General features: G+C 54.8%; 9 protein-coding genes across 9 annotated transcripts; 4 read left to right on the plus strand and 5 right to left on the minus strand.

The window, feature by feature from the left end:
* Positions 1–222: 222 nt before the first annotated feature.
* On the plus strand, positions 223–1,579 carry MRS44_006496 (uncharacterized protein; the record flags this gene model as incomplete). The annotated part of the gene is made up of 2 exons (XM_046280523.2): positions 223–324; positions 506–1,579. 2 exons carry the CDS (start codon positions 223–225, stop codon positions 1,577–1,579), a joined length of 1,176 nt encoding a protein of 391 aa, XP_046139904.2.
* Positions 1,580–1,939: 360 nt separating this feature from the next.
* On the minus strand, positions 1,940–4,089 carry MRS44_006497 (uncharacterized protein; the record flags this gene model as incomplete). The annotated part of the gene is made up of 4 exons (XM_046284914.2): positions 1,940–2,024; positions 2,076–3,851; positions 3,911–3,979; positions 4,070–4,089. The coding sequence occupies 4 exons, from the start codon at positions 4,087–4,089 to the stop codon at positions 1,940–1,942; spliced, it is 1,950 nt and encodes a 649-aa protein (XP_046139903.1).
* Positions 4,090–5,702: 1,613 nt separating this feature from the next.
* MRS44_006498 (uncharacterized protein) lies at positions 5,703–7,848 on the plus strand (the record flags this gene model as incomplete). The annotated part of the gene is made up of 4 exons (XM_065621791.1): positions 5,703–5,729; positions 5,788–5,986; positions 6,063–6,292; positions 6,346–7,848. The coding sequence occupies 4 exons, from the start codon at positions 5,703–5,705 to the stop codon at positions 7,846–7,848; spliced, it is 1,959 nt and encodes a 652-aa protein (XP_065477863.1).
* Positions 7,849–8,280: 432 nt separating this feature from the next.
* Positions 8,281–8,835, minus strand: MRS44_006499 (uncharacterized protein; the record flags this gene model as incomplete). Its single annotated transcript, XM_046280522.2, has 1 exon — positions 8,281–8,835. One exon carries the CDS (start codon positions 8,833–8,835, stop codon positions 8,281–8,283), a length of 555 nt encoding a protein of 184 aa, XP_046139901.2.
* Positions 8,836–9,250: 415 nt separating this feature from the next.
* Positions 9,251–11,177, minus strand: MRS44_006500 (uncharacterized protein; the record flags this gene model as incomplete). Its single annotated transcript, XM_065621792.1, has 4 exons — positions 9,251–9,764; positions 9,814–10,342; positions 10,408–10,937; positions 10,987–11,177. 4 exons carry the CDS (start codon positions 11,175–11,177, stop codon positions 9,251–9,253), a joined length of 1,764 nt encoding a protein of 587 aa, XP_065477864.1.
* A 1,558-nt stretch (positions 11,178–12,735) lies between these two features.
* MRS44_006501 (uncharacterized protein) lies at positions 12,736–16,223 on the plus strand (the record flags this gene model as incomplete). Its single annotated transcript, XM_046281878.2, has 3 exons — positions 12,736–12,748; positions 12,851–13,336; positions 13,387–16,223. The coding sequence occupies 3 exons, from the start codon at positions 12,736–12,738 to the stop codon at positions 16,221–16,223; spliced, it is 3,336 nt and encodes a 1,111-aa protein (XP_046139899.2).
* Positions 16,224–16,923: 700 nt separating this feature from the next.
* On the minus strand, positions 16,924–19,829 carry MRS44_006502 (uncharacterized protein; the record flags this gene model as incomplete). Its single annotated transcript, XM_046273343.2, has 3 exons — positions 16,924–17,349; positions 17,405–19,371; positions 19,424–19,829. The coding sequence occupies 3 exons, from the start codon at positions 19,827–19,829 to the stop codon at positions 16,924–16,926; spliced, it is 2,799 nt and encodes a 932-aa protein (XP_046139898.2).
* A 759-nt stretch (positions 19,830–20,588) lies between these two features.
* On the plus strand, positions 20,589–21,454 carry MRS44_006503 (uncharacterized protein; the record flags this gene model as incomplete). Its single annotated transcript, XM_065621793.1, has 3 exons — positions 20,589–20,617; positions 20,683–21,220; positions 21,281–21,454. 3 exons carry the CDS (start codon positions 20,589–20,591, stop codon positions 21,452–21,454), a joined length of 741 nt encoding a protein of 246 aa, XP_065477865.1.
* A 412-nt stretch (positions 21,455–21,866) lies between these two features.
* On the minus strand, positions 21,867–24,890 carry MRS44_006504 (uncharacterized protein; the record flags this gene model as incomplete). Its single annotated transcript, XM_065621794.1, has 6 exons — positions 21,867–22,211; positions 22,274–22,922; positions 22,980–23,042; positions 23,088–23,712; positions 23,765–24,679; positions 24,752–24,890. The coding sequence occupies 6 exons, from the start codon at positions 24,888–24,890 to the stop codon at positions 21,867–21,869; spliced, it is 2,736 nt and encodes a 911-aa protein (XP_065477866.1).
* Between the last annotated feature and the right edge of the window lie 1,851 nt (positions 24,891–26,741).

The raw sequence follows: 26,741 nt of genomic DNA on the forward strand, positions 1-26,741 counted from the left end.
GGCCCAAAATGGTATCGAGAATAACAAAACAAAGCATCATGACCGAACTGATGGACGATAAGATGCAAAATTCGCCGTGTTCCTGCACTAGTTATGTCGGCCCAGGGGCAGTATACGCCGTTGACATGGCGTCATTGGCCAGCTCGGCAGATATATCATGTAGACCGAATATCAGCTGTAGTCTACAGTTCACAACTCAACATCAACAAAACAAGATCCATGATGCTACGACCACTGGTGAGATCTGCGCCTTCTGGCTGGCGAGGCATTCAGAAGCTCAACTTTAGCTCGACATCAGTAGCTAGAGCGGATTTCACTCATGCTGTAAGTGCCGCTCTTCATCATGCCATGTCCGGAGCCGGCGTCGGTCCCTCGCTTCCCGATACATCCCGCCCGACGACCCCATCATGAGATGTTTAGCAAGAGTGGAAAAAACTAGACATTGCCTGCCATAGAACAGCCAATTGCCCAAGTCAACAACACGTGCACTAACAGTACCTGGTAGGTTGTCGGTGGCGGCGTCGTCGGCCTCGCCATAGCCCGGAAGCTCGCGCAGCGCGGCGACAACTCGACCGTCCTGATTGAGCGCCACAACGCCGTGGGCACCGAGACGAGCTCGCGCAACAGCGAGGTCATCCACGCGGGCATCTACTACGGCCCTTCCAGCCTAAAGGCGAAGCTGTGCATCCGCGGCAAGAACCTGCTGTACGAGCTCTGCGAGAAGCACGACGTCGGCCACCGCCGCACTGGCAAGTGGATCGTCGCGCAGAATGAGGCTCAGCGGGAGGCCCTTGAGAAGATTCATGCGCTGTGCGAGAATGATCTTGGTGTTCCTACGCGGTGGGTGAGCGGTGAAGAGGTGAAGCGTGATGGTGAGGGAGTTAAAGCAGCATGTGCTCTTGATAGTCCAACCACGGGTATCGTCGACTCTCATGGACTCATGATGTGTCTCCTGGGACTGTTTGAGGAAGCTGGCGGAGTGGCGGCCCTCAACTCCCCCGTCGTGGGTATAACACCCCTCGGCGCTCAACCCGGCAGCGAAGGTTGGGAGATTGAAGTCAAGGACGCGTCGACCGGTGAGACGTCGAGCATCACAGCCGAGACTCTCATCAACGCGGCCGGGCTCGGCGCCGCGACCATCCACAACATGATCGTGCCGGCAGACCGGCAGCAGAGCCTGTACTACGCCAAGGGCAACTACTTTTCCTACTCTGCGTCGCACCCGCACATCTCGCGCCTCATCTACCCGGCCCCGGAACCCGGCGCCGCGGGGCTCGGCACGCACCTGACGCTCGACCTCGCGGGCCGCGTGCGATTCGGACCGGACGTCGAGTGGGTCGACCGACCTGACGACCTGGCCGTCAACGCGGCGCGGCTCCCGCAGGCGATAGTCGAGATCCAAAAGTATCTGCCCGGCGTCAAGGCCGAGGACCTCGTAGCCGACTACGCCGGCATCCGACCCAAGCTAGCAGATCAAGGCGCCGTGCTCAAGGGCAAGGGGTTCCACGACTTTGTGATCCGCAGGGAGGAGGGCTATGAAGGATGGGTGAACCTACTGGGCATCGAGAGCCCGGATTGACGAGTTCGCTGGCCATCGCGGAGGAGGTCGAAGGGCTTGTATACGGCAAGGAACAGTCACTGTGAAGGAACGGATGCTGTTGCGATTTATCCTATTCATGCTCAAAAAGGTATATAGAACGACAGCCTACCATAGGTTAGGTAGCGAAGGGTAGTTGGCTGGCCGAGGCGAGAATCAAAAACGCCGCCAGAAGGAACTATGATATTTCTCAAAGGCATCCCACGTCCATGCAAGCAAAGCAAAGCAACCGTCGTCGTCATGTGTCATCATCACTTTTGGGAACAAGCGCATCGGTCTTCCCAAAGAGACCGCAAGAAAAGCCGCCAACGCCAGCAAATCATGTCATGTCCTCCCCTTCCTTCATCTCATCGAAACACTAGGACAGAACTTTCGGCTCTGTACATCGACGTGGAGTTCGTAGATGCCGTTCTGAGCACCAACGAAGCTGTTACAAAGTTAGAAAGGAGAATCGACTTGGACGCGAGGTAATGCTTACAGGGTGCGGCCGTCTTCGCTCCAGGCCAGTCCGGCAGTATTGTCAGGCGAAGGCGGCATCCCGAGGCCTCCATGATCGTCCTCCCACCGTGTGACGACCTGGTTGACCAAAGGAACTATGATAGAAGTGTCATCTTGGTCACGGTCTCCGCCTCGTTCTCTGGCCTGAAGGATCTCGAGGACGGTGAGATAGGATGAGTCCTGCCTCTGGCGCTGCTCCCGAAGCATCGCCACAGTCTCTCCAAGACTCTCCATCCACCGCTGGTCTGGCCTTCTCCCGTTCTCAGGGGTGTCAGACGTATCCCGCGCGATTGGTCGAGCTCCGCGAAGGCGATCACCAGTACGATAGGTACCCAACAAGTCTCCCATAGCACGGCCAATGCTACTGCTCCTCCGCTCCTCAGGCCTCCCAGAATCGTCGTTAGCGGGCCGGCGAGTCGACCTCTCTGCCCACAAGGTAGTCGTCCCAGCTGTTGGCCTTTCATCTGTACCGGCCACTCTCTGTCTTTCTCGGTTGCGGCGACCGAGCTGCATGGCTTCGAGAACCAAAGTCTCGTTTGCGGTGAGGGGGCTGTTGAGTGTGTCAAGCATCTCTAGTCGTCGCCTTGAACTCTCATTGCCTCCTGGACTAGTGGTATTGTCTCGTCGATCGCGGCGGTTTTCCAAAAGTCGTGGGTCAATTGTGTTTCGGTCAAGGATGTTGATGTGCTCGAAGCCTGGCTCTTCAATGTCAACGATTTGACGGACTGTAAAGTTGCTCCTCATGTCAGCGATGCCGACATGTCCTCGATCCTCCGTCCAGGCTAGTATGCCGTATGGGCCTGGGCAGAACGCCATGTCTCTGACAGCGCCAGGCCCGCTGTGTGGCCGCGAAGACTGGAAGGACGTTATGAGAGGATCGGCATCAGGATTCGACAGGAGGGCAGCGTTGAAGATTGATATGGTGCCGTGCTGGGTGCCAACAGCAAGGTATGCGCCGGACTCAGAAAAACAAGCGGCAAAGCTTCCTCGGCTATCAGTCTTGTCATCCTTGCGTTGGCTCTTGAGAAGTATCCTCTGAGTCTGCTCCCACTGATATCCCGTGGATTCCCTCGACCTCGACCTCGACCCTGATTCTGAGGGCTTCCTCACTCGCTGGTGGACGTAGAGATACGGGTCGTCGAGGATGGCGATCAGTAGGCGGCCGTCTGGAGATATGAGGGCGCGGTTTACAAAGTCGGGGTATGTGATTACATCCAGAGGTTCGATTTTCTCCTTCTGGTCGAAGTCACGGAGGCTGACTAGGATCACGGTTCTGTCGTTGTTGGCCAAGATTGCCACTGGTTCGGTGTAGGCCCTGTCATGAGCGGCAAGAATAGTTGGCGGAAACCAAAGGGTGACGCAGTTGACTCGGTCTTTGGCAAGTTTCATGCTTTTGGCTATGAGGCTCTTATTGGATCGTCTGGCTCGCGATATCAGAGAAAACAGGGAGCCTTCACGGGTCGAATCGAGCCCAAGGCTAAGCCGGGTCTCTGGATCAAGATCGAGAGCAGAGCCCTGGTTGTCGTCATCATTACCTTCGTCGAGCCGCATCGCCACGAAATCGCCGTTCTCACTACCACAACATAGCCATCCTTTCTCGGCGACGAGGCATCGGGGCGCAAAGGTAAGAAGCTTGATGGTTTCGCATTCGCGTGTTGTGGTGTTTAGGCGTTGGACATGGTTACTGCCGTTGCCTCCCGGGAAATAGACAATGTTTTTCTTTTCGGCGCTGACGAGGGAGCGTAATTGCCAGTGCCTGCATGTATCATGAGCATGAGCGCGAGCGCAAGAAGGGGATGTACGATGATGACGTACTGCGGGCGCACGGGGATGCGGTAATGTTTTCGAGACTGCTTCGAGACAAGGGCCTCGGTGGGATAGATCCTATGGGCTATTAGCGATCATTACACGGGAAGGCATGATGGCAGAGAATAGTAGTTGCCACGATGCGATCTGGCGGCGTGGGAGTCATACTCGCTCTCGTCTACCGCCATCCTGACCCAAGCCGCCCCTCAGCCAAAGCGATGAGTTGAGAGGTCGACGGGCGTTTGGCCACCCGGCGATAGGGGTGATGTTGCGACACTAGGAGATGCGATGACGACGTTTAAGCTCCTGAAATGGCCAACGGTCAGATGCTGGAACGGGCGGGCGAACTGTTGTGGGACCAGGCGAAACGGGCGAGAGAACTGGAGCTGGAGCTGGAGCTGGAGGCGGAGTCGAAGAGATGGGGAGGTATCTGTGATTCAGGTGCGTATATGGTCGAGGAATCGATGAAGAGAGGCGAAGTATTGACGAGGGTCGGCGGCAAAGGGTCGTGCGATTGATGGCAGTGGGTTTATGTAGCGTGCGAATGACGTCTGGCGTGATGAAGGTGGTGAAGTTATGTAGGTTAATCCAGACCCGACCAAATGGAGCTTCAGCGGCTGCCAGCTCGAGTCGGGGTAAAGCAAAGTACAGTACCACAGCACTGGGATATGGATATGGCGCCCGCTAGGTGTGCTGACATGAGCAAAAGAACAGGATCAAGATTATTGGTCCAGCAACAGAGCCAATGATGGATTTTTTGTTCAGCCTGCTTATCCAGAGACAGGTTGTGTCTTTGAACGGGAAGTGGGATAAGCGCACCCTGGCAGCTAGACTGGAGAGCTACATCATGATGCATCAGCAATTTTGGTTTATGACAGGTACCTCCTCAAACTCTTTTGTATGGCAAATAGTAGAGGTAACCAAGGCATGTCTAAAGTCTGCAGCTTCAATGACACCGATACTTGAGAACATAGCAATCGATCGCTCAACGCCGGGTCCAGTCAAGCAAGAGTCCTGTATTCTCCGCCGAGGCCAAACTCCCTCTTAGATCCATCTCAGAGGCCAATTGCATGAACCTGTCGCAAACCCGGTGGCACCGAAGCTCCCTGTCCCGGGGGCGAGCTTTAAGCACGGACGGTATCACGTGCGGTGCAGCTTTTCTTTTCTCTGCTCCACTCCGGGGCAATGGGCTTCGGTGGTGGCTGGGGGTGGAAGCGCTTTCGGCGGGCTGTTTAGCGCGCGCAACTCGGGCCCTCATCGCCGAGTCCGATGCTGGTGATGGGTGCTTCTGGCCCCGCACATTCGGACTTTGCAGTGCCTGCTTTTTGGAGTTTCATGTCCGGCGGAGGGCCAAAACTCCAGGTCATGAGCAGAAACTTCAATTGGGACATGCAAAGATCAGATATTCATCTTGCAGCCATGCACCTCCTCCCTGCTCCCGCATTTCAATGCTCTACATTCACCGCCATCGGCTGGTCCTCCGATCAAGTAAAAAAACTCGGCCAGAGCCTCCAGGGAGGTTGAAAGTGGGTCTCCGTAGGGAATAACCATGGTCCGAACCTAGCCGGCCAGTGGGGACGCCGCTTGCCTCTTTCCTTCGGCTTCTATGACTGACCAGTGGCCGACCGGGGAAGAAACCTGAGCATCCATTTTCTCGGGACAGAAAAATTCGCTTCCCTTCCCTCTCAATCCTCCGCCTTCATCCATCTTGTAAAACACCTCTCTCCCCCATTCAATCTCCGACTTGCGCCTTCATCCTTTTTTCTTTCCTGTCTTCTATACCCCCATTACAATAATCAAGATGTTGGCTTCGCGTTTGTCGAGAGCTGTAAGTCTTGTCACTGCCCCTCAATCGCTTGATCAATACTAACCACCACCGCTTCCAGCTGCCCCGAGCTTCCCCCATCGTCGCTCGCTCGGCTGCCTTCGCCCGATCCCCTCTCGCCTCCAAGTTCGCTCGCTATGAGTCGACTTCCTCTGATGGCAAGGTCCAGGGCGCCGTGATCGGTATCGATCTCGGTACCACCAACTCGGCTGTCGCCATCATGGAGGGCAAGGTCCCTCGCATCATTGAGAACTCGGAAGGTGAGTTTCATCTATCAATTCGCTCAATGGACCCCCCACTAACCAGCACGCATCAGGTGCCCGAACTACCCCTCAGTTGTCGCTTTCGCCGAGGATGGCGAGCGACTTGTCGGTGTCGCTGCCAAGCGTCAGGCCGTCGTCAACCCAGAGAACACCCTCTTCGCTACCAAGCGATTAATAGGCCGAAAGTTCAGCGATGCTGAGGTGCAGCGCGACATCAAGGAGGTCCCCTACAAGATCATCCAGCACAGCAACGGCGATGCCTGGGTCTCTGCCCGGGGCAAGAACTACTCCCCTCCCAGATCGGTGGCTTCGTCCTCAACAAGATGAAGGAGACCGCCGAGGCCTACCTCTCTAAGCCCATCAAGAACGCTGTCGTCACTGTCCCTGCCTACTTCAACGACTCTCAGCGTCAGAGCACCAAGGATGCCGGTCAGATCGCCGGTCTCAACGTCCTCCGTGTCGTCAACGAGCCCACTGCTGCTGCCCTCGCCTACGGTCTTGAGAAGGAGACCGACAGCGTTGTCGCTGTCTACGATCTTGGTGGTGGTACCTTCGATATCTCCATCCTGGAGATCCAGAACGGTGTCTTCGAGGTCAAGTCTACCAACGGTGACACCCACCTTGGTGGTGAGGATTTCGATATCCACCTCGTCCGCCACATGGTCCAGGACTTCAAGAAGACTTCCGGCCTTGACCTGTCCGGCGACCGCATGGCTATCCAGCGTATCCGTGAGGCCGCTGAGAAGGCCAAGATCGAGCTTTCCTCCTCTCTCTCTACCGACATCAACCTTCCTTTCATCACTGCTGATGCCTCCGGCCCCAAGCACATCAACATGAAGCTCACCCGAGCTCAGCTTGAGAAGATGGTTGACCCTCTCATCAGCCGCACCATCGAGCCTGTCCGCAAGGCCCTCAAGGATGCCGGCCTCCAGGCCAAGGAGATCCAGGAGGTTATCCTCGTTGGTGGTATGACCCGTATGCCCAAGGTCGGCGAGTCCGTCAAGAGCATCTTCGGCCGTGACCCCGCCAAGTCCGTCAACCCTGACGAGGCTGTCGCCATCGGTGCCGCTATTCAGGGTGCTGTTCTGTCTGGTGAGGTCAAGGATCTCCTCCTCCTTGACGTCACTCCTCTGTCCCTCGGTATCGAGACCCTGGGTGGTGTCTTCACCCGTCTGATCAACCGCAACACCACCATCCCCACCAAGAAGTCCCAGGTCTTCTCCACTGCGGCTGACTTCCAGACCGCTGTCGAGATCAAGGTCTACCAGGGTGAGCGTGAGCTCGTCAAGGACAACAAGCTTCTCGGAAACTTCCAGCTTGTCGGTATCCCCCCTGCCCACCGTGGTGTTCCCCAGGTCGAGGTCACCTTCGACATTGACGCCGACTCTATTGTCCACGTCCACGCCAAGGACAAGTCCACCAACAAGGACCAGTCCATCACCATCGCCTCTGGCTCCGGTCTCTCCGACAGCGAGATCCAGCAGATGGTTGAGGACTCCGAGAAGTACGCCGAGGCTGACAAGGAGCGCAAGGGTGCCATTGAGGCTGCCAACCGTGCCGACAGCGTCCTGAACGACACTGAGCGTGCTCTCAACGAGTACGCCGACAAGCTCGACAAGACTGAGGCCGACTCCATCAAGGAGAAGGTCACCACTCTCCGCGAGTTCGTTGCCAAGAACCTCTCTGGCGAGGGCACTGCCACCGCTGCTGAGATCAAGGAGAAGGTCGACGAGCTCCAGGTCGCCTCCCTCAACCTCTTCGACAAGATGCACAAGGCCCGCAACGAGAGCAGCGAGCAGTCGTCTGGCGAGCAGCAGCAGTCTCAGGAGGGTGAGAAGAAGGACGAGAACAAGCCCTAAGGGATTTGACATCTCGGAGCTGTAAAAACAACAAAACAAAAGAAAAAGATATCATGAGGAGTGAGGGGTACGCGGCTTAGAACCCTTCTCTCCATGTATTCCATTGTATTCATATCCCGCCTTGGCCGTATGTAGTTTTTACCCATGTCCTTGATTTCGGGTTGGCGGAACAGGCGTTGGAGCTTTAAAACCTCTATTGAGAGATCACTTGGGACGTTTTACGAGATGATGGTACGGAAAGGGGGTCAGTGTTTGCATATACTTGTACAATGACGAACCTGTTGTAGGTAGAATAATAACACATCCCCCCTCAGTCGATACTTTCGATGAAGTTGATGGTCTGTCAAATCACAGTGATTATGTTACATGTTCTCATGTGATGCTATTTGGTATGATAGAAAAGGAAATACAAAATGACTGTATGTTTGCGTATCATGACATCCATGCCCACGCTGTGTTGAGTCTGTTTACTCCATGTAAATGAATCGTCTTGGCCTTTTTAGAACCGTCCTTCTCATCAGCTCCTTCAAGCGGATTTCCTCCATTCAATTCCATCATAGACCGTGCGTGCTTTAATCGTGATGCGTGCTCTGTAGGCAGCTGAAAAGTGTCGTACAGAGAGCCCCGCGCATTGGGATCGCGCAGCGGCACTCGCTCTCCGGGTGTGGCCGTATCCGTAAAGAGGAGCTGACGACCTTCGATCTCGAGCTCGGACACAGGACGGACCTTGCGGTCGTCCTTCTTCTTGCGCTTCGTTTTGGTGGTTGGTGAGGGTGCGGATGGGGTTTCGAGGAACCAGCCTCTGCGTTGGGTGAGGCGGCGTTCGAGGAGTTGACGGAGAACTGAGATGAAGATGGATATGACGAGGAGGATGATGGCCATGGCAACGATTGTTGCTGGAGCTGGGCGACCCAGCCCTGGCCATGAGGGAGGAGGCTGAGGTTGCCAATGCCGTGGTGGCTTTGCGCTGACTGAATCGTGGTCCATGTTGGATAAGGTCAACCTCAGCAGAGGGATAGAAGAACTCGAAGGGCTGTCACTAGAAGACCCGCCCGACAAAAGGGCATGGCGAGGATCCCGAGAAGGATGAGAGTTCAGACAAGAGAAGAGCACAGACGAGGAGTTAGCTAGGTAAAAAGGGCACAGCTTAGAGGCACACGAGGCGGTGAAAGTAAACAAACGGCATCATTTGCGCCAAGACGCGGTGCTGATAGAACCGAGAGGGCCCATCTCTGGACTGGAATGGAGGCAGACCGGGCTACTGGGTGACAAGGTATTTTTGATAGAACTGCACCGAGACACCGAGGGCTAGGATACGGCGCTATTTGTAAAGGGAGGCATGTGGTTGGAGTGCTTAGAAAAGCCGCGACCTATGTATCACTTTTGGTCTGATGTATTTTGACTATGATCTCCCGAAACCGAACCAGCCCCTCTTGGGTTGCTGAGGCGCTGGCTCCTCCGTGCCAGCCTTTTCTTCCTTTGCAGGCTCAGCCGCTGCTGCCGGCGTCTTGCTAGGATAGTCGATGTAATTCCAGGCCACGTCCAAGAAGATGGGCTTCACGGGGATGAGCGCCAGCTTAGGAGGGAACTCGACAATGTGCGACAGGTTCACGCCTGCAGAGGGGTATTCATGGAGGCTCTCGATCAGCGGTCGTTGGACGCCGCTGGACTGCTTGCTGTTCTTGCGGAGGTTGTCAATGTGCACAAGAGCGCGATGGCGCTGAAGCTCGCCGTTGAGGATCGTCTGTAGGAGCTCGACAGCTGTGGATGAGACAGTCAAGCTCAGAGCAGCCGCATCTTCGGCCTTGGGAACCTTGGACAGGGCATCTTCAACAAGTCCATCGGCATGGTTGATGAGGGCAAGGGCGTTAGCAGCACTACCAGTGATGGCGTGAGAGCGGGCAATTGCCAGAGCCCTATAATGTTGTTAGTTCTGATCGTCAAGAGAGTTGGCGCATGACTTACTTGAGGGCCTCAAAGTACTTGACATAACCGTCAATCTGGTCAGCCAGTTCTTGGTCGTTTGCCACACCTGGTAGTTCCTTGATAGACTCGATATTTTGCAGCGTTCCGTCGTATAGAGCAACTTTCTCCTTGAGCTTGGCCAGCTTCTTCCCCGGGGGAAGCTCCTTCTCATGCTTGGCCACCTCTTCGGCAGTCTTGCCCTTCCTTCTCTTCTTCGCTCCGTACTCCTCGGGCGCGCCGTCGTGGTGTCCTGTTAGAATCCGGTTACGACCAATTCTCCAGCTGACTGTCTCAAAGTTGACAGCGGTTCTCGTGATCTGCAGGCTCTGCATCCGGGGATCGCTTTGCTCCACGCCTTCTCCCTTCATCTCCTCGATGGCCTGCTTGGTGGCATCAACGGCATCTTGGCTGAGCATTAGGATATCATCATAGGCAGCAGCTAGCTCATGTGGCTCCCGTCCCTTAGGTTCCGCCAGATTCTGAGCGAGCTTCTCCTTTGCAGCGAGCATGGCGCCCAAGCCGTTGCGATCTGGGCATCCTCAATGCTGACTTCTCTGGACCGCCAAGTCAAAGTCTTGGGCGCGCCCTCGGCACTGGCAGCGCCATCCTCTGTCTCTTCCGCTGACCTGAGAATGCTGGGATCGATCTGATTAATCTCGTTGGCGAGTTCGGATTCAGATTCGGGAAAAGCTTTTCGAGCAATGGTGGGAATCGGAACGGTTCGGGGCGTCTGCAATTGATACGCAGCATAGCGAATAGAGGGGTCAATAGTCTCGGAGAGAAGATCCTTGAAGATATCGCCCTTGGTGATAGTTGCCAGAGCGCTGTAGATGACGCGCGCCTTCGCATAGCTTCGCAAGCTGGTATCCCAGGCCTTCTTTTCAAAAGCGGCGCTTCCGTGGATCAATGAAGAATATGCCTTGGCCTCGAGGATGTCGGTGGGAGTGGCGCCAGAGGTATCGGCTTGAGAGAGAGCCTCGACAAGTTCATCAGAGGTGCGGGCGGCTTTGACGAGTCGGGAGACGATGTGGGATCGCTTCTTGACGTCGCTCCAACGACTCGACTTCATGCTCATGGCCTGGGCCCAGGCTCGTTCGCTCGTGAGGAGAAGAAGGTTGACATATCTGGAGCGTGGGTTAGTAGCTTCGGGTTGAGGCTCGAGGTAATACACACTCGTTGTTCTTGGCGACTTCCTCTGCAGTGACCTTGACAGGGCCTTGAAACTTTCCGCGATTCTTAGTCACGATCCCCAGCTTCTTGCGGCAGCTCAACAGCCGCTTGGCCAGGCTCTGGTGGTAGGACGAGTAGTCGCCATAGAGGAGCGCCTGGTCGCGGCCCTGGACAACAAACTTGGTGATGTCCATGTCGGCGGTGGCGGTGACGACGGATGGAGATGCCTGTAGTGAAGGCTCGGAGGGGCCTGTGGAGCTGCAATGTCAAGGGTGACGGCTAAAGATGAGGTCACGTTTCCAGGCGATAAAGGCTGAATGAGGCTCGACGTGGAGGTTTAGCTCAGTAGCGGGGGTTCATGGGCCGTGTTGTCAAATGGCGGGGCACCAAAAATTCACAGAACAGACCGTAAATTGTTAGTGGAGCGGATGGAGGGCGGCACGGGCGGGCATCTGCCATCAGTCAGGGCAGCTGCCTCGAAAATTCTCTAAATTGAAATTACATAAGCGCGCGGCTGCATGCATCATCACCATCCTCATTATAAGTCTGAGTTCATGATGGACTGGTGATAAACACATGCTTGCTCCTGGCTAAATCAATTAGCGATAGAAGCTCTTTTTCTGGAGGGGAGAGCTATGACAACGTGGAGAGTCTTTGAGCTATTAATTTGTTTTGACTTCCTGGCAGCTATCAGAGTTTAGCTGGCCCCTGCGGAATGCGGTCATGTGCCATTGTAGATATTGATGGATGGGCATTGTGAGTGTGAGGGACCATTCAGCTGCTGATAGCAAGTATACTTCTTATTCAAGTTGCCTGGTCAGCATGAGTCAATAACCCGATTCCAGGCACCGACGATTGGGTATCCCACTATTACAGACAACCGAATCCGTCTTACTTTGTGTCAACAGCTAATTCACACCTGAGGCTAATAGTGAATGAATACGGACGACAATGTGCATCAAGGGACTGAATCCATCTCAGGCCATCACCCCTCCAGGCACCCCTGTCACAGCCCACCATCGTCCCGTTCACAACAAGCGTCTCTGGCGCCAGAAAAACAGGCTCGTACGCTCCATTGTCAGACTTTGGGAAAAAGCCTCGAATGCTTCTTTGATCATGTGCTCCTGTTCGATGCAGATGCCCCGCAGAGCCCGCCTGGGCTAAGCCCGGATAGGTAGCCACCCTGTGACCACCGTCGATGCAGCCTGCAAGTCACGCATTGTCACGCGCCGAGGGACGTGCTTCTCTAAATCTACACTTTGCCTTGAGAACCTCACCTCGTTCTTCCTTCTCACTCGCACTGCACCTCTTTATTAAAAAAGGACAAAGCCCAGGGCGGCTCGAGGGAACAGAGACCTTGCATAGGCTCTCACCTGCCGGCTTTCCATTATTCCTCTCACCCGTGGGGCCGGGCCTTGAGGTCCTTCCCTTATTCCTTGTTCGCCCCTCGCTCGCCTTCCATTTGATATCGAGCCGCTTATCATCGCCTCCATTTCAACCAACCTTGAACCCTCCAAAAAGCACCTTGCACTTCTCGCCTCTGCGCTCAAGTGTTTGCACCTCGCTCGTTGCCCTTCTGCGTCGCACATTTCTCACACTTGCTACCTGCTCCTTGCGCCCGCAACCACGTGACAGTAATTCTTGTCATGAGAGCGGCACTTGTTCTCATGAACCCGACCCACGAAACACCTCTCGCGAATTTGACTCTTACTCTGCAACCTGCCGCCTGCCACCTGCGGCCTTCATAGAGAGATGGCTACAAATGGTATGTTAAGCTCGTGAACGAGATGGGGCTAGATTAAGTGAAGCCATCTGTTTCATTTCATCTCGTCCGTTATTCCGTCCTAACCTCTAACGTTATGTCCAGGCCAGTCATCTCGCTCCGCCAACGCCGTTCCCTCATGGAATCCCGCCGCGCTGCTGCAGCCAAATCGCAAGACGCCCTCGAGTCCAGATCTCACCAACCCTGCCCAGAGGCAGTTTTCGCCATCCCAGAACCTTCAAAGAAATCTGCAGAGACCGCAGGCGAACAACCCCGTCGTCTTTCAGTTCTCAACTCCAAATGATACCCCGTCTGCCGGTCCATCTAGTCGATCATCCACCCCAGGAAGCAGCTACACGAACGGAACCAATGGCGCCGGTGCATTCATTGAGCGTATGAATAATATTCAGCATCGTTCGATAGTTCCGCAGGCCAAGCGACGACGAGTGGAGGATAGAGAAGGCTCTCATGATGGCCAAGCTCCTACGGTCCGTGGCGGGAGCGGGATTTTGGGAGGGTATGTCCAGGAGAAGCGCAAAGAGGCTAACAGCTCAACTGCCTCGCCAGCCATGACTGTCGACCTCACCAGTGGTATGTCTAAATGCTTGCCATCCCTTGTACTTGTTTGCTAACCTGCTTAGGAAACGATGATGAAGAGGTAGTCATACAAGACCCTCGCGACGAGGAGGTTTGCTATGGTATGATCAAGGCGGCGCTGGGCTGCAGCCGAGTTCCCTCGCCAAAGCCAGGCTCTGTGCAGAGCCTCTGGGGCCCAGGCTACCAACCCGCTATCAAGGTCGTACTCAAGAGGCAGGTGGGCGATACATCGTTCAAAATACAAGCATACGACCACACGCGGCAGATCATTGGTCTCGTTGAAGCTGCAAGTGCCCGTGCTGTTGCTCCTCTTCTCGACTCGAATATTCATTTGAGAACAGAATGCCGGATCCCGCCACAACCCAAGCAACCCGGTGAGGAACCTGGCCAGCCGACTTCTCGATCTTACACTCTGGACATTGTCATGTACGGGCCCGTCAAGTATGCGCGCAATGTGGGCGCGCACCTGAGCAAGTACAACCAGAAGTTGCTAGCTCCCTACCTGGTCCAGAAGGGCATTCGCGTCCAGAATCCTCACGTCCTCGAATATCGTCCCCCGGCCCCGAGGTCATATTCTTCCACCAACTCTTCAGCCGATGGGCAAGGGAATTCCTTCACCAGCACCGTCACTACTCGTACCGTCGAGGAGATTCGTTCAGAAGTTATGGGCGTGTTCGACTCCCTTACGCGAAACGACGATCTGCCAGAAATGGAACCTTCCTCAAACATCCTCACACCCCTGCTTAAGCATCAGAAGCAAGGATTGTTCTTCATGTCAACCAAGGAGCAGCCCCGAGACGTGCAGGCGCAGGAAAAGACCATGGTATCATTCTGGCAGGACAAGATAGGCCCGGCCGGACAAAGGCTGTTCCTCAATGTCATCACTGGACAGACCCAATCCAGGCCGCCGGCAGAAACTCGAGGTGGAATCCTGGCTGACATGATGGGTCTTGGTAAGACGTTGAGTATTCTCTCACTAATCACATCCTCGACCGACAAAGCACTCGAGTGGGAGCAACGAGCTCCGATCCAACCAGAAGCCCCAGAGCAAAGGCAGTCGAGGCACGATGTTCTCACCCAGCAGCCAAGCCTTGCCTTGACACCTCTGATGCGAAACTCTAAGGCTACTCTGCTTGTCTGCCCTCTGAGCACTGTTACCAACTGGGAGGAACAGATCAAGCAGCACATTCGGCCTGGTACTCTCAACTACCACATTTACCACGGGCCTAACCGAATCAAGGATCCTGCGAGGCTGGCCGGCTTTGACCTCGTCATTACTACATACGGCTCCGTTTCGAACGAGCTCAGCTCTCGCCGGAAGAAGAAGGATGGGCTGTACCCGCTGGAGCAACTTGGGTGGTTTAGAATTGTGTTGGACGAAGCACATATGATTCGTGAACACTCAACTCTACAATTCAAGGCGATTTGTCGACTGCAAGCCGATAGACGCTGGGCTGTCACCGGAACCCCTGTTCAGAATCGACTTGACGATCTGGCAGCCTTGCTCGCTTTCCTCCGCCTCCATCCTTTCCACGATCGAAGCAAGTTTCTCCGTTACATCGTGGAGCCTTTCAAAGCGTGCGACCCCGAAATTGTGCCCAAGCTACGAGTCCTCGTCGACACGATCACACTACGCCGACTTAAGGACAAGATCAACCTGCCTCCTCGAGAGGATCTTGTGATAAAGCTTGATTTCAGCCCCGAGGAGCGCAGCATCTACGAACTTTTCGCAAGAAACGCCCAGGATCGAGTCAAGGTGCTGGCCGGAATCAACAATGGAAAGGCCCTTGGCGGAAACACGTATATCCATATTCTGAAGGCCATCCTGAGACTCCGACTGCTTTGCGCGCACGGCAAAGATCTGCTCAATGACGCTGATCTAGATGCCCTGCAAGGAATGTCGGCAGAAATGGCAATCGATATTGACGATGACGACGATGAAGATGACAAGCCGTCTCTGTCGGACCAGAAGGCGCACGAAATGTTTACTCTCATGCAAGAGACCAACAATGACGCATGTATTGAGTGCAGCAGGAAGCTTGGTTCTAACGAGAGCTCCAACATCGAAGCCGAAGGCCAGGATGACATTCTAGGATACATGACTCCCTGCTTCCACGTCATCTGCCGATCTTGCATCAAGACATTCAAGGACCGGGTGAGATCTCTGATGGCACCAGGCGAGACGTCTGGATACTGTCCAGTCTGCAACGCCTACGTCAAGCATGCATTCGTGCAGCTTCACCGTAGGGAGGTGGACGCGGAGCATGATGGTCCAGCCAAGACCAAGTCACGGAACTCGGTCAAGAATTTCGACAAGTACGATGGTCCTCATACCAAGACACGGGCTCTGGTCGAAGAGCTCTTGCAGGCTAAAGCGGCCAGTGAGGCCAATCCTTATGAGCCGCCTTACAAGTCTGTTGTCTTCTCGGGCTGGACCTCGCACCTGGATCTCATCGAGCTGGCCCTCAATGCCGCTGGAATCAAGTTCACGAGACTGGACGGCAGTATGAGCCGCACCCTCCGAACATCGGCCATGGACAAGTTCCGCGAGGACAACACAGTTCATGTCATCCTTGTGTCCATCATGGCTGGCGGACTGGGTCTGAACCTGACAGCAGGCAACAACGTGTATGTGATGGAGCCTCAATACAACCCGGCGGCAGAGGCTCAGGCTATCGACCGAGTCCATCGACTGGGACAGAAACGACCTGTCCGCACAGTTCGGTACATCATGCGCGATAGTTTCGAGGAGAAGATGCTGGAGCTTCAGGAGAAGAAGATGAAGCTTGCCAGCCTCAGTATGGACGGACAGAGCAAGACGCTGGATAAGGCCGAGGCGGCTCGGCAAAAGTTGATGGACCTTCGAAGTCTTTTCAAATGAGTCACGACATGCACTGCACAGTCGGTTGCACGACTGGATGGGAAGACGGACGCTGCATTGGGCAGGCGTTTTTGGTGTGTTTTCTGACATTTGATTTCTTTCATTTCTTCTGCCTTCTTCTCTTCTCTCTGCTCACTCACAGTGAGCCGGTTCGGGCTCAATCAGCATCATCCTGGAGCGTGAGCGCGCAGGCATATATACATGGATTTCGTTTTGGTTCGTTTCGTTCCGTTGTGCGCTACTAGGTTGGCAAAGGGGGGGCATACACCTGGCTCTCACGAGAGGTTTCTTTGCGTCATGGGAATAACAAAGGGGTTGAATGGGATGGCATGAGCGTTGAGTTGAGCAGTTCTCCGATACCACAAAATGCAGGCAGTTCTGGGATTGCGTATGGCGTGGCGTACTGTTGTTGCTGTTGTTGACGGGCTTTTGCCCCATGGACGTCATGAGCAGCCAAGGTTGATAGAGGGGTGATGACATATAGACAGCGGGTATTCAAAGGTATTCATTCAATGAACAGGGAAAATGAGTTCAAGTTGACAAGTCAACCATGATGCAGTCGATTGATTGATTGATTTGGTGGTATCTAAGTCTCTCCATGATCCCAGTCTTGAAACCCCTTAACGCCAACCTCGTGCCTCCATTTTGGTCCGTCCACCATCACTCTACTACCGGCAAGGAATCATATTGCTAGTAACCCTCAAGCAGACTCATCCTCGTGGCGCAGGCCAGAATACTCAGTCCCCTGGTTGGCAGTGCTCAATCTCGCACACAGACTCAGGAGTACGACCGTCTCGGTGGCCGCATAGTGGTTCAGGGCGTCAAGTAGGATCTGCAGGTGACGGCTGAAATTGCCCTCCCACTTGCGGATGATCTCAAAGAGGTTCTCGATGCGAGCCTCGGCGTCACCAGCGCCGGCGCCGGCAGCCGAGACGGTGGACGTGTCGTGGGCAGCCGAACCTCGCTGGGTGGCCTTTGTGGCCTGGAAGCGCTTCCACTGATCGGCCGTCATGGTGGACGGCCTGGTTGCGCCAGAGAGGTCGGGGTCTGACTTTTCGAGCTCGCGGGTGAGCCAGTTTGTGTAGGCAGCGAAGATAGTACAAGTCTGCATGAGCTTGGAGTGAATCTGATGAAAAGTTAGTGACTGTGTCACGCCAGGGGGTAGATTGATGTGTGCATACCCTCAGTAGCTTGCTGTTGGTAAGCATGCACTCCTTGAGACACGTATCCAAAAAGTCAACGTGATCCTGCATCAGCTCGTCGACAGTCCGCGTAGACACCCCTGGACCCGAGTTCACGCCTGTAGCATCCTCGTTGGTCCGCAGCCGCGACATGAACTTGGTCCAGTTGGGCTCAATGACCTCGGCGGTGCAAAAGTACAGCAGCTGCTGGACAAAGACAAGCATGCGTGCACGGAGAGTCCAGACGCGGCGCTTCCAGATTTCCAAGTTGCGTAGGACGCCCTTGTGCGCCCAGCTGATGCCGCGCGTCTGCGTCTGCCATGTGGTGGAGAGCTGCGACTCGAGGTAGCGTAAGGAGAGGAGGTAGCGGAAGAGGGTCTGGTATCGCCAGACGGTCTTGCGGCTGATAACGAGGGAGACTGGGAAGGGGACAAGGTAGTCAAGCTGCAGAGAAGTGAAGCCGACGGCGTTCTTGTCATTGTCGATGGGTTGGTTAGCCAGGGGCTGCAACGCCTCACCCTGCTCAATACCCGTGATGTTAACGACGCGCTGCAGAGCCTTTGTGAGGGTGGTCTCGTTCATCTCGACCTTGACGTCCTCCTTGAAGGGGTCGAGGGAGACGATGCTTCCCGGCTGACGCAGCACCAGGTCCAGCAGAGACTGCAGCTTGCCCGTATTGACAGACTTGACAGGCTTGCGCAGCTCCGAGGCACCCAGCTCGAGGAAGTAGGAGAAGTAGTCGGATGGGTCGAGGAAGAAGTAGTGCTTAAGAGAGCGGAGACGAGCCGGCAGCGCATGTGTCGTGAGCAGAAGCTGCATGAGGGACTCGTTGGCGTGGGCATATGCGTTGTTGACGTTCTCGAGGAACCGGCTGTCGTCGAAAGAGACGGGTACGTCTTTCACAACCTTGCCGACATCGACGCCGCCACACTCGCGGACGACGTTCAGGTATTTCCCGGCAAGCAAGACCTTGCCCTTGACGCCCTCGAGTTGAGGGGGGATATCTTGTTCCCGAATGGTATATCGTCGCTCCCAGTAGTCATCTGTATAATCCTGCTCCAGCATCTCGCGGCGGATGCTCTTCTGTTCCTTGATCAGGAACTCTGCATGGGGATCATGAATCCCACCGTGATGAAGCCACTCGTTGAGCATGACCATGTAAGGTTTGCTCGCATCTCGCAATAGTGTCGTCAGTAGAGCTCGGGCAGCTGGGTCTCCTGATAGGGACTCGAGGCGCTTCGTGATCAAGCCAAGAACAACTCCGCCTTTGCATATCTTCTTTCCCATCATGTTGTTGGGCATCAGCTCACCGCCATCTCGCAGTGTTTCCAGGATGTTTTTTTCAAAGTCGTCGGCACTGTCCTCGGACTCATCCGTCTCTTCGTCAAGCAGGGCGTTCTTCTTGAGGAGCTCGTGAGCCAACATGTATAGCTGCAGCATCATCTGTCTCGTGGACAGGGTGTGGATATTGAGCACATGCACCGTAAATGTGTCACTGGTGAGAAACTGCGTCTCGAGTTGTGCAATCATGACCAGGTAGTCGTGTAGAAACTTGCGTATTGACGCACATAGGGCGTGGTTGACGGCGCCAAACTCCTCACGACTCTGGACATCGACAAAGGCTTCGAGGGCAGAGTAGTAGGTCGCCATCTTGAGCATCGACAGCGTCAGGTCTTGTAGGCTGGGGTCAAGGCCGGGGAGCGTCCTGAAGCTCGGCCCAGACAGTCTATCCCTTTCTTCGTTGGGGTTGTATCCCTTGGCGAATCTGATGTACTGCCCCTCATATCCCATGAAGACGTAGAGCAGGTCTTCGACTATGGCGGCTTCTTGGAGCTCGAGGCTCAGCTCCCCTAAGGGTTTTGGCTGAGGGGCTTGTGGTACGGTCGATGCGAGAGGCGGGATGGATATTCGAGAAGCTAGAGGTGCTGTAGTATGTGGGAGGAGGGTCGCTTCTGGGTTCCATGGTGCTTTATGCATGGTCAGCGTTGATGCTATCGAATGTCCAACGGGTTGTCATACCTTGAGGAGTCTCAGCTCTCGACTCTCGCTGTCGCGCCTCGGGCACCTTGTGCCTCGGTGCTTCCGACGCACTCCTGCTCTCTGAAGGACCTCTCCGCCGAGTGGCCCTATCCGGACTGGTTGCTCGAGGCACCACGCGCTCGAGGTGAGCTTCATAGGTGCGCTCCGTCACCCTCCTCTCCTCATATCTCCTCTCCTCGGCGTTGCGGCTCGTCGGCCTTGGGTTCCCGGACGCCGTGCGCTTATGAACGCCCGGGAAGCTCCCCGGATGAGGTGACGGCCCCTTGCTGGACTCGGACCGCTCGCTCTTGAAGCTATCGGTATGCCTGGCGGAGACGCGGGGCCGTTCTTCGCGGTGCTCGCTGGCGCTTGCTCGGCCCGATGCTCTGGGTGCACCAGATGACATGTTTAGCCGTCCTACATTGAGAGGGCGTCCCTGCGCCGTCTACCAGATAGAAGCCCGGGGACTTGAGTGTGCGGTTGCGGATGTTGGCCGGGGGGTTGTTGATATAAAGGAACTGGTCGGTTTGGGGAAGCTGTAAGTGTGTGTGCCCAATCGCGCGACGACGTGACGTGGGGTTTGTTTCGTCGCGTCAAAATAAATGGATGAGCTTGTGTTACTACGTGGAAGAGAAGTGGTGACTGGGAACAAGACGATGAGTGTATTGGATGTAGTATGAAATATAGAGAAAATCAATTCATTCGCATTAATTGGCTTTGTTGTAGTCGTATACCTGAAGCATTGTTTTTATACGCTCGAGCAAGCATTCAAGCCTCAGCCTCGCCCGACACTTGAGCTTCTTACTGTGGCGGTGAAAATGTGTAGCTGTGGCTTCAGGACCTCCTGGCCACTAAAAATCCAGGCTGCAAGCCTCCAGCCACTAACGCCGCAGCGCGGCTACTACGTAGGCGGAGTGCTTGCCTGGCTGAGGTCCATGTTGCTCTAAACTCCACCAGAGCTCGCATCCTCCGCATCGTCAACCATCATCCATCTTCGCTCTGGTCTTTCAGCCCCTCTCACCAGCTCTTCCCTTTACCGTCTGGCAAGCTCTTCCACGCAAGCTTGCTCACCCGCCTCAACACCGGTCTTCCACCTCGCATCTGCTCCCCCTCGAGCCCTCTCTCCGCCCTCTCTAGCTACCAACCGTCCATCACAACCGCCAAGATGTTTATGGCAAGATCCGAATACGGCATGTCGACCCTTTCCTCTCTTTTCCCGGTCATCTTTCACTCCCCAGAGCAACGCTAACCTCTGCCAGACCGGGGAATCAACACCTTCTCCCCGAAGGCCGTCTCTTCCAGGTCGAATACTCCCTCGAGGCCATCAAGCTTGGCTCCACGGCCATCGGCGTCGCCACCTCGGAGGGCGTCATCCTCGGTGTTGAGAAGCGTGTCACCTCGACCCTCCTCGAGACCTCGTCCGTCGAGAAGATTGTCGAGATCGACCGTCACATTGGCTGCGCCATGTCGGGCCTCCAGGCCGACGCCCGCTCCATGGTTGAGCACGCCCGTGTCGAGTGCCAGTCCCACTCCTTCAACTACAACGAGCCTCTTCGTGTCGAGAGCTGCACCCAGGCCATCTGCGACCTTGCCCTGCGCTTCGGCGAGGGTGCCGACGGTGAAGAGACCATCATGAGCCGTCCTTTCGGCGTTGCCCTTCTCATCGCTGGCTTCGACGAGGACGGCCCCCAGCTGTTCCACGCTGAACCCAGTGGCACCTTTTACCGCTACGACGCCAAGGCTATCGGCTCTGGCTCGGAGGGTGCCCAGGCCGAGCTTCAGAACGAATACCACAAGGTGGGTTCCCTTCTTGACCCCGCGCAGCTGAACTGTGACCAACTAACACTTCTCCCATAGTCCTTGACTCTCACAGACGCAGAGACTCTTGTCCTCAAGACATTGAAGCAGGTCATGGAGGAGAAGCTAGATGCCAAGAACGTGCAGCTGGCCAGCGTAACCCGGGAGAAGGGCTTCAGAATATACACAGACGAAGAGATGGCCACCGTCGTAGAGCGGCTGCCTGCCAACTGATGAGGTTGCTTAATGATGAACAGAATCCACGAATAGACAGACAGAGAATCTTGATCTCGGCGCATCTTGGGTCGGCGTGCAACCGCGAGTTACCAAGGCATCCAGGGAAGAAGTTGTAGACAAATACCTAGGTGCCCATGGATGGCCTTCTGAGGAAGGCCCCTCTTATGTATCATTAATGTATGGATCCAACAGGTACCCAGAAATGATCCGCCCAAGCATCTTGATTCCTTCCACCCGCATCAAGTCTATCATTTCAATCCCACCTCCTTCTCCTTGCAGCTACTCTATCTGTCAAGTGCCATCTACACCAAAGATGCGATCCATAATTCATATCGCGTTATAAGATATAAACAAGTCACACTCCAGACCTATCCACCCCTTTACTCCCTATCCAAGACCATGTCTTCCCCTATCCATCATCTTTGAGTTCTAGGAGCTCCAGATCCCGTTCGACGCTCAACAAACCGAGAGCATACGATGCTCGCTCTGACTTGGCCACAACGATCCGCTGGTCTTCGTTTGGCTCAAGTTCTTGAATGACTCGGTCAATACGTCGTGGATTCTGCCACACCGAAATGGGCACAACACCAGCTTCGGTCGTGCGAGCATAGGGCGCGCCGCGACCGAGCTGCGCAGCCTTGATCCAAGACGATTCGCATCCATCAGCAATCCGTCTTGCAGATTGCCAACCCGTCAGTCGGGCGATATCACGCAGTCGACGAACGACCCAGCGCCGCTGCCCATCATCCTGGTACTATAGCATTGTTAGCTCCGGTTCGGGGTCTAGTGCCTTTCCTCCAGATGACAGTCACGTACCTCGATAGCTGCTACAAACAAGCAAAAGCAGCTCTCAATGAATGCTGCGCTGACCAAACAGGTTATCTCTGTCATCTGCGAACAGTCGTCTGATAGACCAGCTGCCACCCGGCCCAGCTTGTTCGAATATTGTGCCGTCTGCCGCGCCGACATTCCAGCCGCCTGCATCGCGGCCGGTGGCATCGAAGGGTGAGTCCGGAAGAGGTGGATCATGCCCATATAGTAGTTCATCCAGATCCCGGCCACCGAAAATGTCCGGTATTGCATCGTCATTCCAAACGGTGAGTCCCGTTTATCCGAGTATTCCGGTCTAAGAGGCTGGAACTCAGGACCCAGGCTGTTCTCAAAAACCTCGAATGCATGTTTGATGGCCTCCCACTCCTGGAGGGCAGCTTGGAAGCTGGCTTCGGGGTCATGTTCATCAGTTGAGTCGCTCTGTGGCGATGACCCAGCCGGGGGTGTGAAGCCTCTTGGGACCTTGAAATTCCCAGTCGTGGGTACAATGCCAGGGAATGCAGGCGGCGAACCATTGCCAGCTCCAGGTGGAGGGCCTTTTGCACGGCTTACTCTTCTTTTTCGTGAGACATCTTTGGAGGAAAATTCCGCGAGGCGCCCAAGCAAGAGTATGAGATGATCATATGTTCCATATCTAGATCTTCAGTGTTAGAAGCCCATCTGAGCCCAAGTCATTAGCGGGTCAACTAACATAGCTTCCAGTTTAGAGATGGGCGCTCTGGGCGGACATTGAGACCAAAACTCGTATTCCATGCTAGGTCGGTCAGCTATGTCACTATCACACGCATGATTAACTCACAATAACTTGGTGCCTCCAAGCATACTTTGATACACATCCATCTTGCAGTACCACCAGTACAAGTCCCGCACGTTTTCATATTGCTCAATATCCCTGTCAGTCACAGTGATGTTGGGCGAGTCAGCCGGTTGCTCCTTGCCCAGTCCGTAGTCATCTGGCGTGGTTCCATGACCCGAGAGTGTGTGAAGGAGGTTGTAGTCAAGGTCGTTGAGTTCGCTCTGTGATGTTACCAGGAAACCGGGAAAGAAGCTGTCCATTTGGTTCTGGTCCCGGGCATCCCTTTCTGCCTGTTTCAATCGCTTCACCGGCAGGTATCTCCGCGACATCTCCCTTAGAGGTATCTCACGAAACAGAATTCTGGCACCAAATAGATGGTTACACCATTTAGTATGATCCGATGACCAAACTTCGAAGTATGCCAGTAGGAGTGTTGCTGCGACCGTTGCAGGTTGTGTGCGCCTGAGGGGTGTGTTGACGTTTCTAGCAATCCTACGTATTGCCAGGTGATAGTGCTTCATGGCCGCAGTAGCTGGTATTTTTTGCAGTTTTGCTATCTGCAAGGCCGCCAGAGCAAGCATGGCATGAAGTAGAGCGGGATGGTTCAAGGATATGACAGGAAAGGTGTCTTATCGACGGTTAGCGCTTGGCAGGACGTATATTAGAGACGAAAGGCTTACAGCTCCAAAGATTATTGGTTCCTTTCGGAGTAGCGTCGAACGAGTTCTCGCCAGTATGGTCGAATGGGTGCCTCTCATACAATGACATGCTCGGACCTGTCACCTGAATGAAGTGCATGAATATAGCCAGCATCCTAGGATCCTTGAGTTCAGATATCCGGGCTGTTGCGGTATAGTCAGAGAGTATGTTGCACTGGGCAAACGTGGAAAAAGCTCGAACTCGAGTCCCATTCGAGTCCCATGTACCATTGAAATGCTTCATCACCGGTCCAAGAACCTCTCGGGGATCTCGAGTTTCATCGTCTGATTCCCCCATCGAGGCATCGTCTTCCGGCAAGTCGTAATCAAGGGCGGATTCTGGTACTGACCTCACCGGTTCGGGTGGCTCTTTCTTGATGTGAACAGGATTCGCTTGGCTACCACTAGCATATGGTTCGCCCGCATAGGGTTCGCTGCTCTGTCCGTTAGTCGGAGGGCCGAAGTGGTGCGGGCGATGCTCTTGTGGAATCCTGGCGTATTCTGTGCGAGGTTCGGGTGGCATCATGCCATTGGATTGGTGGTATGAATGCGGAACAGCAGGAGCATTGAAATCGTATGCGCCAGGGGGCATCGGGCCTTGTCCATGGGAGTAGTGCCCATAGGGCACATGTTGATGCCCATGATAGCTGAAGGAGGGCGGCTTGGGGGCTATCATGGGCAACGGACCTTGAGACGAGGTCTTTGCCTGTAAGTGACTGACGAGATGCGAAGACCCTGGGGGATACAAAGCAGGACCAAAAGGACCACCTTGTATCGCGCCCATTGGGTCCTTGAAGATAACCCGCTGGCTGTAGCCCTCACATTGGCGTTTGGATTTGATGCAGTTATTGCACGTAGGCCTGCCTTCGTCGCATTTGATGCGCCTTTTGCGACAAGCTTTACGGGAGTATACGTCAGCAATGTAGCTCTCGAAGTAAACATGCAGGAGTAGCGGGTTTGTAGACTCACTTAGACAACCAGTTTTTGTCCTCTTGCGGATATTATTCCTCTTGCGATCCGGGTCGTCTTTGCCATCATCTTGTTGGTTTGAGGCAGCAGGTGCCTTCTGAGCAGTAGAAGCTGATGCTACTCCAGAATCTCCATCCATGATGAAAGGGCCGCCGAGGTGCGAACTTCACAAGCTCTCGGTTCACGCAGTCCTTTGTGGTTGACGGCTTCACATGGCGGTTCCTCGCCGTTGAGTCGGGAGCAAAACCCACAGTCCGAGACAGGAGTATTAGAACACACGGCTATGTGGACTGGGGGCCGATAAGCAGGACAATCAAATCAAGACGGGTTCGGCTCGGATGATAAAGTTGGGATGAAAGCGAACAGGCGGGACCAAGAGCAGTTCGGGATGAAGAAACAGCCGAGGGAAGATAAGAGGAGGTGTATCCGCAAATATGACTTGACGAGTCCAATAGGTTAGAGGAGACGGGAAGGCGCATGCAATATAGGTGTATAAGGAGAGGGAGGGAAGTGATAGAGTCGTGCTCTCAAGCGCAGGAGGGGACGGGGGAGAGCAAGACAACAGCCAAGGATCTGGGATTGTCTACTATAAGGAAGCTTCTGGCGGCAGGTGCTAGAGCAACTGAAACATGTTTGTGTAACTTGAGAGTCGGCGGTTTACCAGTTGAGCTCGGCCACCGGAGCGAGGAGATGGATGGGCTTCCTGTCGAGTCTGGCCGGCGACAAGAACTGCGGCCGTCGCAGCAAGGATGACGATCTTGTGCTCGGTGTTTTGTCTTGTCCGTCTGCTGTTGATTGAGCCGCCTGGTCGTCTAGTCGGGATGTCTCTGAGCAAGCTTCTTGTTTTAGCTCTTGCTCTCTCCGTGTCTCTCTCTTTTTGTTGCCAAGACGATGGACCCTTCTTTTAACTTCGGGGCGTTGAAAGAGTCCGGCTGATAATGAACGGCCTCTAGTAAGGCCCAATTATTCAAGTTTGCGAGGCGACTGATGAGAGAACGAGAAAGGGCCGAGAAAGGGCAGCACGCGCCCCGGGTCCTGAGGGCGGCACCGTACCCGCCGCCTGTAAAGGTAGCTTAGCGGGATGTTGGGATGTGTGGAGATGAGTGTGGTGGTTTTTTGCCGGAAACTGTGGGGGGGCTCTCCGGCGATGGTGATGGTGATGGCGTCCCGAATAGGGAAGGTACACAGTGTCAAGCCAGACGCCGGACGAGTTCAAGCCCACAGACGAAAACCAGCTCGTGTTGGTAAGAAATGCGTTACTGGAGCCTTGAGAGCGAAGATTGGAGGTGAAGGGGATGTTCAAAATCAAGGATGGAAGAGGAAGGACGTGTTAATGCGGAGGGGAAAGGCCGGCTATTCTCAGATCAGGCTGGCTTGACGAGGTGGGCAAGAACGGGAGGCACCTCCTCAGGCACGCAGGGTACCTCCTTCCTTCCCACTCTCAGACTTTATTTACCGCCTCGAGGCTCAAAATTGAAATGGAAGGCGGCCAGACCAGGGAGGACGGGGCACAGCGGCGCAGTGCAGTGGGTGTCACGGAAAGACAACTGAGAGACACCACCATGGAACTGACAGAGAGGTGATAATGTGAGATTAGGTGCAGCAAAAGAGGGGAATAAAGCAATTCGTTTCTCTTGTCTATGAAAGAGGAGATGCCTCGGCTCCAGGCCATATATCCGTAATCCAGACTCAATCCCACTCCATAAGCACTCGAGGTATCAAGACGGGCAAACTACAACAGGCATAGTCGAGTCCACAGCCAGTACGAGCCTCCGCAACCCAATGTACATGCACTAATCAGTCCTATTAGTAACAAAGGCCGCTATCCCCAGCAGATGAAACTTGAAATCACCACCAGGCCAAATGCACCGCCGGATGGGAAACCCAGATACAGTATGGACAAGACATGGGGATAGCTTGGGCCAAAACTGCCGCTTGACAATCTGCAGGCGCGCCAGGGCCAAGGCACTAAAACTCCCACCGCTCGCCT

Source organism: Fusarium solani, assembly GCF_023522795.1.
Source record: "Fusarium solani strain SB1 chromosome Unknown bctg00000003_1, whole genome shotgun sequence".
Classification (NCBI taxonomy): Eukaryota; Fungi; Ascomycota; class Sordariomycetes; order Hypocreales; family Nectriaceae; genus Fusarium; species Fusarium solani.